General features: G+C 55.5%; 3 protein-coding genes across 3 annotated transcripts; all 3 read right to left on the reverse strand.

Moving 5' to 3' along the window:
* Positions 1-523: 523 nt before the first annotated feature.
* On the reverse strand, positions 524-1,666 carry J4E84_001723 (uncharacterized protein; the record flags this gene model as incomplete). The annotated part of the gene is made up of 1 exon (XM_049384353.1): positions 524-1,666. The coding sequence occupies one exon, from the start codon at positions 1,664-1,666 to the stop codon at positions 524-526; it is 1,143 nt and encodes a 380-aa protein (XP_049247709.1).
* A 932-nt stretch (positions 1,667-2,598) lies between these two features.
* J4E84_001724 (uncharacterized protein) lies at positions 2,599-6,505 on the reverse strand (the record flags this gene model as incomplete). Its single annotated transcript, XM_049384354.1, has 2 exons — positions 2,599-6,393; positions 6,443-6,505. The coding sequence occupies 2 exons, from the start codon at positions 6,503-6,505 to the stop codon at positions 2,599-2,601; spliced, it is 3,858 nt and encodes a 1,285-aa protein (XP_049247710.1).
* A 466-nt stretch (positions 6,506-6,971) lies between these two features.
* Positions 6,972-13,243, reverse strand: J4E84_001725 (uncharacterized protein; the record flags this gene model as incomplete). Its single annotated transcript, XM_049384355.1, has 2 exons — positions 6,972-7,618; positions 7,666-13,243. The coding sequence occupies 2 exons, from the start codon at positions 13,241-13,243 to the stop codon at positions 6,972-6,974; spliced, it is 6,225 nt and encodes a 2,074-aa protein (XP_049247711.1).
* Between the last annotated feature and the right edge of the window lie 1,352 nt (positions 13,244-14,595).

Consider the following 14,595-nt stretch of genomic DNA (forward strand, 5'->3'; position numbering starts at 1 on the left):
ATGGTTGCTGTCAAGGCAACCCATTGCGACCGCGAAGGCATCGTGGCCCGGGAGAAGAATGTTGACGTGTGTTATGCGAAAGAGCGAGGATGATCAGAGAAAGTCATCTTCGTTGACGCTCGATGACAACACGGCTCGGGCGGTGAGACTCTCAAACGCTCGTTCCTGCCCAAGAGTGGGTCGCAGTTCTTGCCCCAACACTCCGTATCTCTTGAGTATATGCGTCGGCATACTTGCAGTTGCTTTTGGTAGGGTGTTGGCCCGGCTGTGGTGCGCAACGCTTGGTTCCTTCCAGTTGAGAAGAACGCGGGCGCGTCACCCACGATCGATGACGCAGGGCGCGTGGTGGGCCTCGGCACGCCGATCGCTCTCCAAGTTCGCGCCTTCCGCGTCGCTCCCACCGCGTACACAAACAACTGCACAGGTGCCCTGCAGTCTACGATAGTCGTCAAAACGAAGCTCGACGAAAGATCCAGGCAACGTAGACTTCTGGGCTAAATACAAGGCAAAACTGTGATAACACCTATATACTGATCTTCATACTAAGCTTCTTCGCGACTTCCCGCACCTTCTCCACATCCACACTCCTCGTCTGATCCGGAACCACCTTCCCCTCGAACGCGCCCCCAGCCTCTGCAATCAACGTCTCCAGCCCATCTCCACTAGCATACGACCAGAACCTGACATAGCGATCCACAAACTCCACCGCCACCTCCGTCCCAGCTGGTATAAATGCCGTCTCACCCGCCCGAACCAAATGCCCTGCCTCGCCGTCCACCGTGAGCGAAAGCGCCCCATCGAGTACATAGTACACCTGATGTACCTTCTCGAATACAAACCCCTTGCTCAACACCGAATTCTTCAACTCGCTCCCAGACTCAATACTCGTGATGGCAAAGTTGCCCGACGGCCCTTTGCTCTGTTGCATGGTGATGAAAGGCCTGGATAGCACACGCTCGAGTAGGAAACACGGCCCTGTGTTCGCTTTCAGGAAATACGCTTCCTGGCCTTCTGGAAGCATGCATTCACTCTCTTCAAAATCCGACACCTCTGCGCCCTGAAACTGCGGTTGGAAAACCACATCAAACCTTTCTTTGATCTCACGTATCTTATGTCCAAAAACAGCACCCGTATTCCTATCGTCAAACTCATCACACAGCATACCGTCATAATCCTCTCCCACGAACCGGAAGAAATCAACCCAATCCCCCGGTGTCACAAGGCCCATCGATTCATTAGGTCCTTGATCCAGTAACTGCGGCTGGTGCACCACGCCCGGCGGTACGTAAGCAAAGTCTCCCGGGTAGAGTATGCGGCATTTATCTCCAGCCCAGATCTTCAACCGTCCTTTTGTGCACATGAAGACGTCGTGGGCGTGGTTGTGGTAGTGGAAGCCTGGGGGGTCGGATAGGACGCCGTCTTGGCCGAAGACGCTCATGGTGTTGTTTGTTTCGGCGGCGGAGCAGAGGATGCGGAAGACGGCTTTTGTGCCGGGGATGGTGAGGTGTTCGCCTGTGTGAGATGGGAGGAGGTAGGGTGTTGGTGCTCCGGCAGGGAGCGAGAAGCGGGGGAGTTTAGTTTGTTGGGTTGCTAGTTTGGGAGGAGGAGAGGGGGGTGGCATGATAGAGTCGTTGCGGGAGAGGGTTGGGGCGGTTGTCGTCACCATGTTGGATATTGACGTTGAGAGGTTTGTGGTTTGACGAGAGCTGCGTATGAAGCACAACAGTAGGCCGGTCAGCAGTATGTTGAGGAATTTCCAGTAGAAGCCGGTAGGTCAGCTTTTATACAGCCACCAGGTAAACATTTACCCACACGTAGATCTCTCATTCATACATACCCATCTCTACCTAGGTATACCCCATCACAGCATAGCCAACACCATCGTGTGATCCACCATACATACCTTCTCCACAACAACATCTGCCGATAGATACCCAGATATCGCTATACCTCCCAATGAGACCCGGACAGCGGTGTGTACACGGTAAACATACTACGCACATCCCAGTATTTGATGACTGATCACACCGAAAGGGAACGCAACGCAAGACACACACCAACCACAGCAAAGTCACAACACGCTTCTCCACAGTGTTTTACCCACACTCAGCAGTGAAGCAAAGCGCTTGTGTTCAAAAGAGATGGAATGAGACAAGTGTGATTAGCTTTCACCACGTTGTCAGGGCTGACCCCGCGGTAGCGCCTCACAGCTCGGAATGTGGGGTAGACAACTTGATGATATACCCTGTCCTGCCCCAACTTTACTGCGAGTCGGCAACACAACAAGATCCGCCGACTCCATGCACAACGATGTACGATGTTCTACGTGAGTCACATTCAGTGTCGCTGGGCCATCGTTTAATCTGCTCCATGAATGTCGGTAAGACGATTATTTCGCACTCCGATATCACCGATGACCGAATTTACGTACGCAACCGCAAGAACCTTACGCCCATGTCGTTTCCTAGAGTTCGTGAAGCAGCGAAATGGATATCTACATTCATTCGGATATCAAGACTACATAAAACAACGTGACGACACCTCAACGCCTCTCCCTTTTTACCATACTACTACCGTAAATGCATCTTCTTATCCCACCTACTTCGGCCCACTCCACTTCCCACTGGGCCCATTCCCCCTCCCTCTAAACCCACCACCACCACGAGCACCGCCTCTACCACGTGGACTCCTCATCTTCTCGACTCTGCCTTTGCCTCCCCTGCCTTCTCCACCACTGACATTACCGCCCCTTGTGCGTTCCTGTCCCAGACCACGCCGCTGGCTCTTTTGGCCGGCGCCGCCGCTCTTCACACCACCCCTACCCATTCCAGAGCCGGATTTCGCTTTTCGCACTTCTTGCCAGTCTGCTTCGCCGCCGTCGTCATCCATGTCCATTTCGTCGTCTTCGTGTGTGCGCTTGTTGCTGAACTTGAGACGGCCTTTCTGACCTTGCTGGGCGGTGTCGCGACCGCGGATGGCGTCTACGTAGGCGTTGATGCCGGCTTCGAGAGATGTGTTTTGGTCGTCGATGTCCATGAGGACGTCTTCGTCAGGTACTTCGTGCTTCTTGGACTTCTTGCCCTTTGTCGGGGCTTCCTCGTCCTCGTCGCCAATGATGAGCTTGCCATCCTCGTTTGTGCGGGCGTTCATCTTCTGTGGCTGTTTGCGTTGGCGCAGGGGTTTCGTTGAGGAGATGTTACCAAGAGCGTTCTTAGAGAGGAGATCAAGCGGCTCATCCTCGTCTTCGATGATGTATGTGTTACCGCCCTTTGCGCCTCCCCGCTGTTGCTTGCTCTGGCTCTTGACGAATTCGTCCTCAGAGTCGCCGTCGCTCTCTTCGCTTTCACTACCGTAAACAGCCTGGTCGTACTCGCTCTCAAACTTGCCCTTTCGCTTTTCGGTGACCTCCTCACCATCCTCTGTAGCTTGTTGCTTCTTCTTTTTGCGCTGTTCGCGTGTCTTACGGATGTTGGTGATGAGCTTGCGGTCTTCGGCAGGTGTAGCGCGCTCGACTTCTTCTACGCCAAACTTTCGGACCATTCTTTCGACGATATGCTTGACCTTGGCTTTGAAGTGCGCCTTGTGTTCGTGACTCCAGACCATAAGGCTCTTTAGCAAGGTGTTGAGACGTGGCCGTACAAGCGATTCTGGTAGCGTAATAACCTCGACCTTGACGAAGCCGAGAACACTGCGTACGATCTCGCGGTTGGGGTTCTGAAGGAAGATATCCATGAGGTCGCAGAGCTGGGTAATGCTCTCCTTAGAGATCTGAGCGTGGAACTGGTAGAGGATGCGGGTGACGGCGGTGATAGATGCAGAGATCATATGCGGTGTAGTGGCAGCTAGACCGGCCGACACCATGGTGAAGTACTCTTCAAGCGAGGCCTCAACAGTTGGCGCATCGGCGGGCATGTTGGGTACCTTGGCTTGCACAACCTGACCTCCTTCGGCCATCTTCTCACCCATAGCGACAAGCAGGTTGTAAGCTGCCTCTCGCGCCTTCTCGTTTGTTTCCTTGGCTGAGATTACTACCTCGGAGAGAATGGCGGGGATGAAATGCAGATCGCTCTGAGGGAGGGATTCGATGACTTGGAACAGCGCGTTGAGTCTGTCGCGTCGCGCAGGAGCAGAAGCCTTCTCTGCGCTTCCTAGCAACAACTGTTGCAATTCACCGTTGCGCTCCTTCAAGGCTTCCTTGCCCATCTCGGACTCCGCAAGACGAGGAATGAGCTTGTACGCCTTCTTCTGCAGCTGGGGCTCGTTCTCTCTGTTGATCATGATTTCGGCCATGCGGAAGAGTGAGCGGTAACTATCGCGTGGGAGGTACAGGGCGATTGTGATGATGAGATCCATCAAGGTGTGGCTCATTGGCGGCATCTTGTTTGGGCCCGTTTCTTGCTTCTGCTTAGCAGCTTGAGTTTGCGAGCCAGGCTCAGGCAAAGAGGCCTCAAGGTTGGACGCAACTCGTTCGAAGGTCTCCATGAGCTCGCGCTCGGGTATGATGCTCAGGTAAGCGTTGATAGTCCGGAGGATAGTGCCGCGATACTGCGGCAGAGTCTGGCTGTAGACGTTGAACAAGACTGCGAGCATGTTGCTGGCGAAACCGGCTAGATGCTCAAGGTTCTTCTTTGCGTCGGCCTTGGATATCCGGGCTTGCGCGAGCAGATCATGGTCAGACTCCAACTCCACGATCGCCTTGTTGCTATCGACCAAGTTCTGGAGAGCCCGACAGACGTCCGTTCGTAAATCAGCCTGGCCGTAGAGCAAGTTTGCTAGCATTTCACAGAAGCTCTGGTCAAAAGCCTCAACCAGGTCCAAAGGCAGGTCGCAGTATCCGGGAAGAATCGACCAAATCTGCTGTACAACTGTCTCGAACACTTTGATCTCCATTGTCTTCTCTTTCTCGCCGTGATCAATAACCTTCTGATATAGTTCCTCACTCAACGGCACCATCTCGGTCCTGAAATGCGCCAGCTTGGTGTTATGGACTGAATCGCGGAGAAGCGGCAGCATCCAAACTCTTCCGGTTTGTCCTGGGGGTGGGCGCGGTAGGTTCAAAGGAAGAATGTCCAATACAACATCAGGGCCCATTGCGCTAATGGCTCTTGAGATGACCGAATCCGCCTCCTTCTTGCCTGCAAAGCTGTCATTACCCCTCAGATCTCCAACCACCTTCAACACAGGCTTCAGAATGGGGTCTGAGCGCCACCTGAGAGTCTCAAACATGGCAGATAGCACGCTGAAGACCTCCATCCATGCCGCCTGGTATTTGACGCTCAACAGGTCTTGCGCAATCTTGGCCACCTTCTCAAGTGTCTTCTCGTCGTATACGGAGGGCTCGAGGACGACGCTGTCGGGTACGAGGTTTACGAGGAAGGAGATGAGGCACTCGGAGGCGGAAATGCGAATGTTGTGCGACGAAGATGTGAGGAACTCGGCGATCATGACGAATAGGTCGGGTAGCTTCATGAATGTTTCCTCAGGCTCAATTTGCGCCGAGACTTCGTATCCGCGCGAGATGACTGCTATCCACGGGGGAAGCAGCTGTGAGTCGTTCTTGGAGGGCTGTAGTTCGGAGATGACCTCGAGTAGTCTGGGAAGCTTAGCAGAAGCCAGTTCGTCGGCCATGCCGGCGAAGATGACCTCGAAAATCTCGAAAGCGGCCATGGTCAAGAACTCGTTGGTCGACTTGGAGATGTTCAGCAACAGCTCGCACAGCACGTCGATCTTGCTGCTCGGCCAGCCACCAGACGACGTCGCAATCGTCTTGATGAGCTGCAGCGCGTGGATCAGGTCGGGGTCCTTGTTGTCCACGTCCTTCTTTCCCTTGTGTTTCCGCGCCTTGGCGGCCGCCTCTGCTGCGATGTCCTTGAGCATCTTCTGGGCTGTCTCAGCGCACATGTCGGCTGCCGGGTGGTCCAGCGCAGGGCTCGGCGGCGGGTTCGCCAGCACCTTCTTCAATGCTTCTTGCGCCCTCTTCCGCACTTTCGGCCTGTGGTCGACGGAGATTTGCAGCAGACCCGCGACCGCTCTGCGCGGGCTGATGGTCGTCTGCGGCAGCTCCCAGGCGCGCGCATCCTGCACGACCAGCAACGACTCTAGACATCCTATCGAGGACCGGATGAGCGGCGCATCGGCGTCCTGGGCTGTGAGGGCGGGGGCGAGGTTGGTGAGGATGTCGGTGAACTTGCTTCGCAGCAGCGGGGCGGGGACGTTGGGGGTGACGAGGTCGAGGAGGTAGATAGTGGCAGTCGCGGTTTCCTTGTTGGCGATGCCCTGCTCGGTGATCTGGCGGCCCAGCAGCGACAGCAGGGCGGCAAAGTAGGCCGTCGGGGTGAACTCTGACTTCTGCTGGCGGAGCGTGTCTTCAATGGCCGAGAGCAGCACATGCGTCTGGAATGGTTAGGCTACAACGGCGCAGGGAAGGGAAAGCGCGACATACGTGCTGCTGGCCCTGCAGCTTCGGGCTGTCCCGGATCTTGGTCAGTCTCTCCTCGAGCGACATGACGGGCGTTGTTGTTTCTAGTTGACTGCGCTGCGCTGCGACATTTCACATTTTCGGCCTCGAAACTTTTTGACATGGCAGGGATCTTGCCGCACGCTATCGATAGCCCGCACGGCCCCCAGACCCCACCGGCTCCACCGCCTTCACTCACTGCGCCCAGCACCCACGTCAGAGACATCGTGTCGATTCAAGTGTATATTGCAATCGCTGGCTTTTCGCAAGGTATCATGCGCTAATGCGCCCACGAAGACAACTAGGGTATAACAAAAACATCGCCCCTCCTTGTACAAAATATGCGTGCCTCGCAGGTATCCCCGTACGAATGTGCCCATCGAACCCTTCAAATCGCCGGTCGGCCCCCTATAGTCCCAACTCTATTGACCCAAAGCATTAGACAACGCGCAGGCTGCCGCGAATACAAGACAAGCGTCATGTGCAAAAGTAATTAAACAAAGAAAATAGACCTCTACTCCTCCACCAGGGTATCATCCACGCGTCCCCGCACACTGCTCTTGCTGCTCTTCTTCGAGATGTTCATGAAGCTGAGCCTCTTCTTTACGCTGTCGGTCCGTGACGACAGCGACTTGTCGCTCTTCTGACTCTTGATCGTCTCTGGCCGCTTCAGGCTAGGCTGTCGCTGGAGACTGCCTTCGCTTCGATTGGGCGTAGACTGGCTGGGGAAGCTCGGTAACGCCTCTGGTTGTGGCGAGCTTGGCGTATGGTTGAGGAAACTTAAGCTCAGACGATTCCTGGTATGCGTCTCCTTGCTGCGACTTCGTGATGACACTGTCGTCGAAGTGTCATCATCCACCGATGGCTTTTCAGCCTTTGCTTCCTTCTCTTTTTCCTTCTCCTTCTCGGGTTCACCCATGAGGAACTCCTTTGTCAAGAAGGCTAGACTCAGTCGCTTCTTGTCTTGTCGTGAAGCCCGACCGTTGAGTGCGGGCGAGGCACCCCTGTCACCGTTGACTTGACTTTGGTCTGGCGTTGGGCTGGCGACCTGGGAGCGAGAGGTGGCCGCTGCAAGCCATGACCCAGTGGGCGAACGTAACGTCGGGGCCATGTTCGGTGGCAAAAGCGTGGATAGTTCGCGGAAGAAGGCCGATTCGAAGCCTAACATGGTTAGTTACCAATCAAAGTGTAGTGAAGACAGTACATACGCTGCGTGAGATCTGACTTCGTGGCTTGCTGAGCAGGCCTCACGTACAACGACAGGCAGCGACGAATGACCAGAGCGTAGTCAATCAGTGCAACCCGCAGTCCGTTCTCAAGCGGGTTCGGCTGTTGCTTCTCATCGTCGTCTTCCTCATCATCTTGTGCATCCGAGGGTGGAAGCAAGTCATGGTAGTTTGCAACGCAATCTTTCGAGTTCGTGTCCACGGCGTACATGAGTTCTTGCGTCAGTGTGTTGAATGTTGTGTCGTCACCATCGGTAATTCGTTTCTCAATAGCAAGCAGCTCCCCGGTCTTGCGTGATGTTCGCTCAATGGCCATTTGTAGGGGTGTGAGCATTACTGTACCAACCGCTACAATCTCGCTCCTCCGCAGGATTGTAGGGAAGTTCTCCGCTGTCGTGTAAAGAGTCTTCTCCGCGCCGGCGTCCCTGGCATTGACAGTGGATGGTGACCGGCGAGAGGCTGATGTGAAGTGCGATGGGCGAGACAGCAGGTAGTAGTCCTTGACCGACTGGGAGACCTTGGCTCGTTGATAGATCGGATGAGTCAGGTCCTTCTGTGGGCTTACGGGGTAGATCTGCAGGTACTGCCCCTCCAGGTCTTGCCCGTCACCGGGGTTCACGATTTGTGCCGAAGGGTGTTGTTGTTGCATTCGGTCCGTGAAAGATGCCAACCGGTCGTTAGCGGAACCTTCGAAGATGAACTGCTTGTCCCGAAGGCCTGGTGGGAAGCCCAAACCCTTGTATACCACGCGGAAGTAACGCGGGTTGGAGCGCTCGCCCTTTGCAATGTTCTCGTGGATCTTCGCCATAGCATGCTGTGTCCTGGCCAACTTGGCAAAGTCGAATACATTGTGCTCGTATTGCGCTGCAAGCTCCGTGTAGGCGGCCAACGCATTGTTCCATGACTGTCCAGTCTCGTAGTGATCGATCATCTGGAAGTAGAGCTGTTCTTTCCGCTCGAACGCAGGCTGTGGCGGCATGCTGGGGTCGGTGAGCGGATCCGTGGTCGAGTTCGGATCCCATTCGTAGAGCTCGGCGTGCAGTCTGAGCGCAAGACCTGCCTCGGTGTAGTTTCCTGCATCCACTTGCAGTTGCACTAATTGGTGCACATAGCGGATGTAGATGTCTTCCTTTTGCATGTCTTTCAGGAACTCCATAAGATGAAGAGTGTCCATGATATGGAAGACTTCGCCAGCCGCGTCCGTGCTATGCACAGCAACCAGGAGGTCCAGGAGTTCATCGATGGTCGAGATAAGGTCCTTCAAAGCGGCGAGTAACGGTTCTTCCGGATCCTGGGCAAGAGGCTCGAACAATTCTACCAGCTCCTGGATAAAGTGCTTTTGCAGAACCGCCTCTGTCAGATGTTTAGTCTTGAAGAGGTTGTCCAGACAGTCGATCATCTCCGCTTGTATGAGAGCGAGATCTTCGCTCAGCGTCCACTCGCTGATGATCATCGTTTGTAGAACCTCGATGGCTACACTGCGGAGACCCTCATGCACGCTGAGGCAGAGTTCAACAATGGGTGCGACGAGGCCTGGCACATATTGCACTTGGAAGCCGCCCATCTTCTCCAACCCGTACTGGCCCTTGTCCTCTGCGCTAGCCTCCCAGCCAATCGCTTCCCAACTGCGTTGTAGCAGATCTGCGCCATGTTCGCGTACATCGCCAGCGATTTTCCACACGGCGCGTCGCTTCTGTTCCGGGAAGGTCTCCAATGCAAGGGCGTCGCTACCGACAAGTTTCAATAACGCGTCAAAGAAGGCTCGCCACAGCTCTGTGTTGAAGCTGTCTGCCTCGTCGGGAAGAGGGAGGAAAGAGTCGTGTAGGATATTGAACAATTTCTCCAATGCGCGCATGGTAGCCTTGTGGTGATAGATGTGCACACTGAACCACGAGCTAGGGTAGGCTTCGCAATCCAGAATAGAGATGTAGACTTGCAGTACCGAGAAGAGAAATTCTGCTGTTTCCTCCTTGGGTAATTCCGGGTGCAAAAGCGTGGGAAGGCTAGACATCGCCGCAAGTACTGCTGATATCTCCGCCAGTGCTTCATCGAATGGAGTTTCAGCAGTCGCAGCCCGCGATTGGAATGGATAGCTTGTTGGGAAGAGAAGCGAGAGTGTCTTCTTGGCTGGTCGAGGGGTTGCCTGAATGGCGCGGTATGAGTCCACAAGCTTTGGCATGTATTCACATGCTTCTTTTCCTAGCTCTTCGACTTGCGACGCAACGACGGAACAGCAGAGACGGACTTGGTCCTTCCATTGATCGGTGACGGTCTCCACTCGACCCCAGTACGGGGCTAACCACTGGACAGTGCTTGTCAGAAGCATGCGACGTACTTCTGGAGATTTGAATATCTGTAGACTGGAGAGATGGTGGATCAGGAGAAGCTTGTACAGAATGAGCTTTCCCTGCACATTTGAGCAAGAATCCAGGAAGCCCGCCGTCAGTTTGAAGACCTCAGTAGCTGGCATGCATCCCTCGAGCTCCGGAAGCCATGAATGCAAGTTCTGTACAAGGAGAGTCTTGGTACCGATAAGGACGGGCGATGGGTTTCCCATGAGAGCCTCTAACGAGGTGAAGAGTACCCTCATCTCCTTGCTGAACTGAGTCCGGTCTTTGATGCCAATACTCTCTTCCTTAACCTTCTGCTTTTCTCGCGCATTGACCAAGAACTTCATGATAAGGTTGCCGACCTTGAAAGTTGCGCGCAGCCGTCGAGAGCTCTCGGAATCTGTAGGCTTGGCGAGCAGTCGGCCCAAACTTTGCATGAGACATGAGGTAACAAGAGAGTGGAATGATTTGGTCCGCGCATACTGATCCACCAATGGCTCAAGGTTGAAGCGTCTGTCGTGCACTATGCCCAGTACAATCACAACAGCATTGAACACTAGATCCTCGTACTCATCGCTTCCGGCGTAATGGCTTTGTATAGCGAACAGGGCGTCGAACACCTCGCTCAACAGCTTGACGATCTCAATCTCCGGAACGAAGTTGAAACGGCGCAACAATCCTACAAGCTCTCCTGGCGGTTGTTCCTGCCATTTGATGAGACCGAGTATGGTCGGATCTTGGGAGTATCGGGTACTGCAAAGGAACGTCTTGACGTGGACAGATGCCATTGGACCCATGACATGGTCATCCTTCTTCTTTGCACTCCAAGGCAGGCCAAGATATGCTCCCTTTCCAGCGATCATGCCCGAGGTGTATTCGTCGTATCTGTACAGCGTCAAAGCATGGTCGCCATCGCGGGCGAAGGCATCCTGGTTCCAGAGGGGCATCCAGCAAAGCGCAAATGGAAATCCGGGGGCATCGGCAATGCTCATAACCAAGTGTGACCCGGGAACATCCTGGGGGTCGATAGCAAGCCGGACTGTCGCGTTCCATCCCTCGCCTCGCTGGGCTGCTGTAGTGCGCCATGCGGTATGGCCTGCACTGTTAGTTGACGGGTAGATGCACCCCTCAATGCGCTCCCCAGAGCTCTTGCGGACCTCAATGGTAAGCTGGAGGTTGGTCATCTGAGAGGTTTGGATTAGCGGGACAGTGCCGGTCTTTGGGTGGGCCAGGAATGCGTTCTTCGGGAGGAAAGGCTCGACGAGCGTGAGGTAGATGTCGCTGCGTGGCTTTGTCGGAGCCCCAGAGAAACCAATCTTGCGACACTGCCTAATGTTGTGCAGCATCGTGGGGATCTTGGCGATGAGACCCTCGGCGTCTGCATGGACGAAGGCTTTCATGTGTATGGTAAGTCGACTGATAGGCGCGTTCAGCTTGTATTTGCCGGTGGCGCTTGGGTATATTTCTGGCAATACACTGTCCCAGCCGCCATCACTATCCAAGATGTCTTCTCCAGGTGTTGCTGTGCTGTACATCCTGACGGTCTGATCGGCCTCTGACCGGGCTTGCAGTATCTGGTTCACAGACACCACACCAACTGCGACGGATCTCTTCAGCGTCTTCTGGTCTCTTGAGAGAGCGCGGGCTCGCGTGCTTGCAGTTGCGGAAGAGCCTGGTCTCGCATCAGACGTCTGTGTCTGTGATCGGGACTGTTCGAGGCTCGGGCGATGGCGTTCATCAGAAGAATCTGTGTTTCGTGATTCGGTGTGTCGCGAGTTTGTTGACTCCTTCCTCTTGGAGCCGAACATGACGCTGCGCCTTCCACCCTTGATGCTGCCCTGCTGGGAAGGCTGCACCGACCCCTTGCCCGGCGGTGTTTCCTTGCCCGTGCCTGCCTTCTCGGCTGCAGCCGGCGAGCGAAGTGGCTCGTTTGTCATCAGCCTGAAGACAAGATACAGAGTAGTGCCGGATCCTGCGCCCTCACCAATATCGGTCAGGCTGAGATCCACAAGCAGTGCGCGAAGTTTGTCGTTGCTCAGGGACACGGCTGATCCATCTCGTCCAGTCAAGTCGAATGAATACGCCTCGGAGAGTGGCTGTGGCGCTGCTCCCGGCGTCTTCAGACACAGGTACATGCTGATTTGAGCCGCGCCATTGACGACGTCTCCCGTCACATGTTTCAGACTGACGAACAAATGGTTCAGGTTGTGCTCGTCGACATGAGCTGTTGGTCGGCTGTCCAGTAGGCTCATCATCGACTGCAGTTTTGTGACTTCGATGGCCGAGTCGTCGCCCGTCAGGATGCGGCCGCGCTGCGAGGGGCTCCGTACGATGACGTCTCCGCAGAGCATCTTATTGCCTGCCACAAGATCCCAGACGGTCGCCTCGCGTACCTTTTCCAGCTCCTTGGCCGTGAGAACCTTGTGCAACAGCTGGCGGCGCGCCGTGTCCAGGCGGTTCACTAGCCGTGACATCTTGTCCAACGAGCCATACTTGCGTGCCAGTAGCAGCTCGTGCACCTTTGTGGAGTGCCATTCGCGAAGGCAGGAGGCGATCTCGTCAACCAATGGCTCCTGGGCGGAGGTGGGTGTCTCGTCGCCAATCTTCAGCATCGGTACTGGCGCGGGCGGTCGTGGGGCGGTCGGGTCGGATATGGGCGAGAGCGGGAGCATCAATTGCTGCAGATGCTCTTCGCGCGAGGTCCACTGCGAGTGGGTGCTGCCTGCGCGCTTTCGGGCAGACCTGTGGCGTGAGAGTGGGCGGGCCAGGGACGAGGGCAGCGCAGAGACGGCATCCGTCTTGGAGGCTCGTCGCGCATTCGGGCCAGAGCCTTTGGCAGAGGGAGAGGTCGCACGTGTGCTTTCGGTGGGCGTGACGATGCCGTTGGTCGGATGCGCGTAGTGGCTGCCACGACCCGAGTCGTGACCAGCGTCCTGGTTCGCCGTGTCTTTGCTCTCGCCCAGGACTTCACGCACCTCGACGCACGATCGCGGGAATATGCCAGAGAAGACGCGTGCCTCGAGTGTCTGGCCCTTCACGCTCGTCAGGCCAGCCAGCAGCGAGGGCGGCGCAACCAGATATCCTCGATACCATGATGCATCCTGGCCGCCCTGCTCAATGATGTACAGCTCGTCACCGATCTCGAGGGGCAGGTCGGCGGGCGACGAGGGCTGGAAGGGGTATATGCATATTGCGAACGCGATGCGCGGGAGCGGTCTCCAGCTCGGCATGGCACCAGACGTGTCGGGCTATATTGGGGGGAGTCGGCGACAGAGCATCACGAGCAGTCGACGGTAGGATGTGTTTCGGGGGAGCTCTTCCAGAGAGTTTCAGATACGGGTGTTGGAGGGCGCGCTGCTCAAGGTGCCCCTGATGAGATTACCGAAGGAAATCTGGGGATATGTCCAAAACCTTATTATGGTAAGCGGGGCACGTCCGACGTTGAAGCAGGGCGAGGGTGATTACAATGTGGCTGTAGTAGTCTAGGGCAGACGGTCGCGTGCAAGAAGAAATTATGTACAGCAAACAAAAGTTTCGACTGCGCAATGTTGATAACCTTCGCTGCACCGTTCGGTAGCAGCCGTGCATGCAGGGCGCTCGGGGCACAGGCTTCGTATCATCACCAGCATGGCCCTGGCCTCGAGTGTTGGTATCATCATCACTCGACGCGTTCCATGTCATAGCGCCCAATATACGCGCATCTCACATGCATCGGCCCAAGATTCCGTCGCCGTGTCCATCTGCAACAGGACATCTCAATCTTGGAATCTCGCCGTTTTCGAACCACGTTGCCAGAAGGGAAAGGCAGGGGACGCTACAGCCGGTGTTTAATTGGTGAATAACCTTTGATGCACATCTCCCGCCTGTCTTGGCTTCATTTTGGGCCAACAACCTTCCAAAGCACGTGCGTCTTGCTTTTAACTCCACACCCGGCCAACGTTCATTTCAGACCAGGCAACGGTCCGAGCTCGCTGGATACTTCTCCTACATGACACGAACTGCGAATCTGTGTTCTGCAGTCGTCAGTCTTCCAGCCTTCCAGAATAGTCAGCACGCGATCTCCGCGCACAGAGCCACGAGGTGAAACCGCGACGGTGGAGCCACCTCCGATGGGGCTGCACACGCCGCAAACACGCGCGCGATGTGGCGTGCCATCATTTGGCTGTATGGCGGTGCACTAAGCCAGGCACTTGCCGTTAGGGTACATTGCGGCCACAGCGTCCATCACACGACCGTGAACGCATCCCACCGACCTTAACACCGTTGAACGACCATCGAAACACCGAGTTAATGGTCCACTCAGAGGAAGTGGATCACAGTATGGTGCCCGAGGACGGCGAGTGCCCTCCCACTTCACACGTGTGTCGTAAAGGAGTATCAGTGGGGCTACAGGCTTCGGAACCTGGGCCCTGGGCCCTGGGAAAACTTCTTACTAAAGTCGGGCTCTAGACGCTCTGATCTACATTAGAGCTTGTCAACGTACTGAGGAAATACAGATCTGCTCTGTACACGTCTGTACTGCAGTAGTCTGGTCGGAACAGTCCCGAGTTCTCCTCTGCAGTCTACGTACCCACTTTGGGAT

The sequence above is a fragment of the Alternaria hordeiaustralica genome (genome assembly GCF_023758085.1).
Source record: "Alternaria hordeiaustralica strain BMP 2776 chromosome Unknown scaffold_2, whole genome shotgun sequence".
In the NCBI taxonomy this organism is placed as follows: Eukaryota; Fungi; Ascomycota; class Dothideomycetes; order Pleosporales; family Pleosporaceae; genus Alternaria; species Alternaria hordeiaustralica.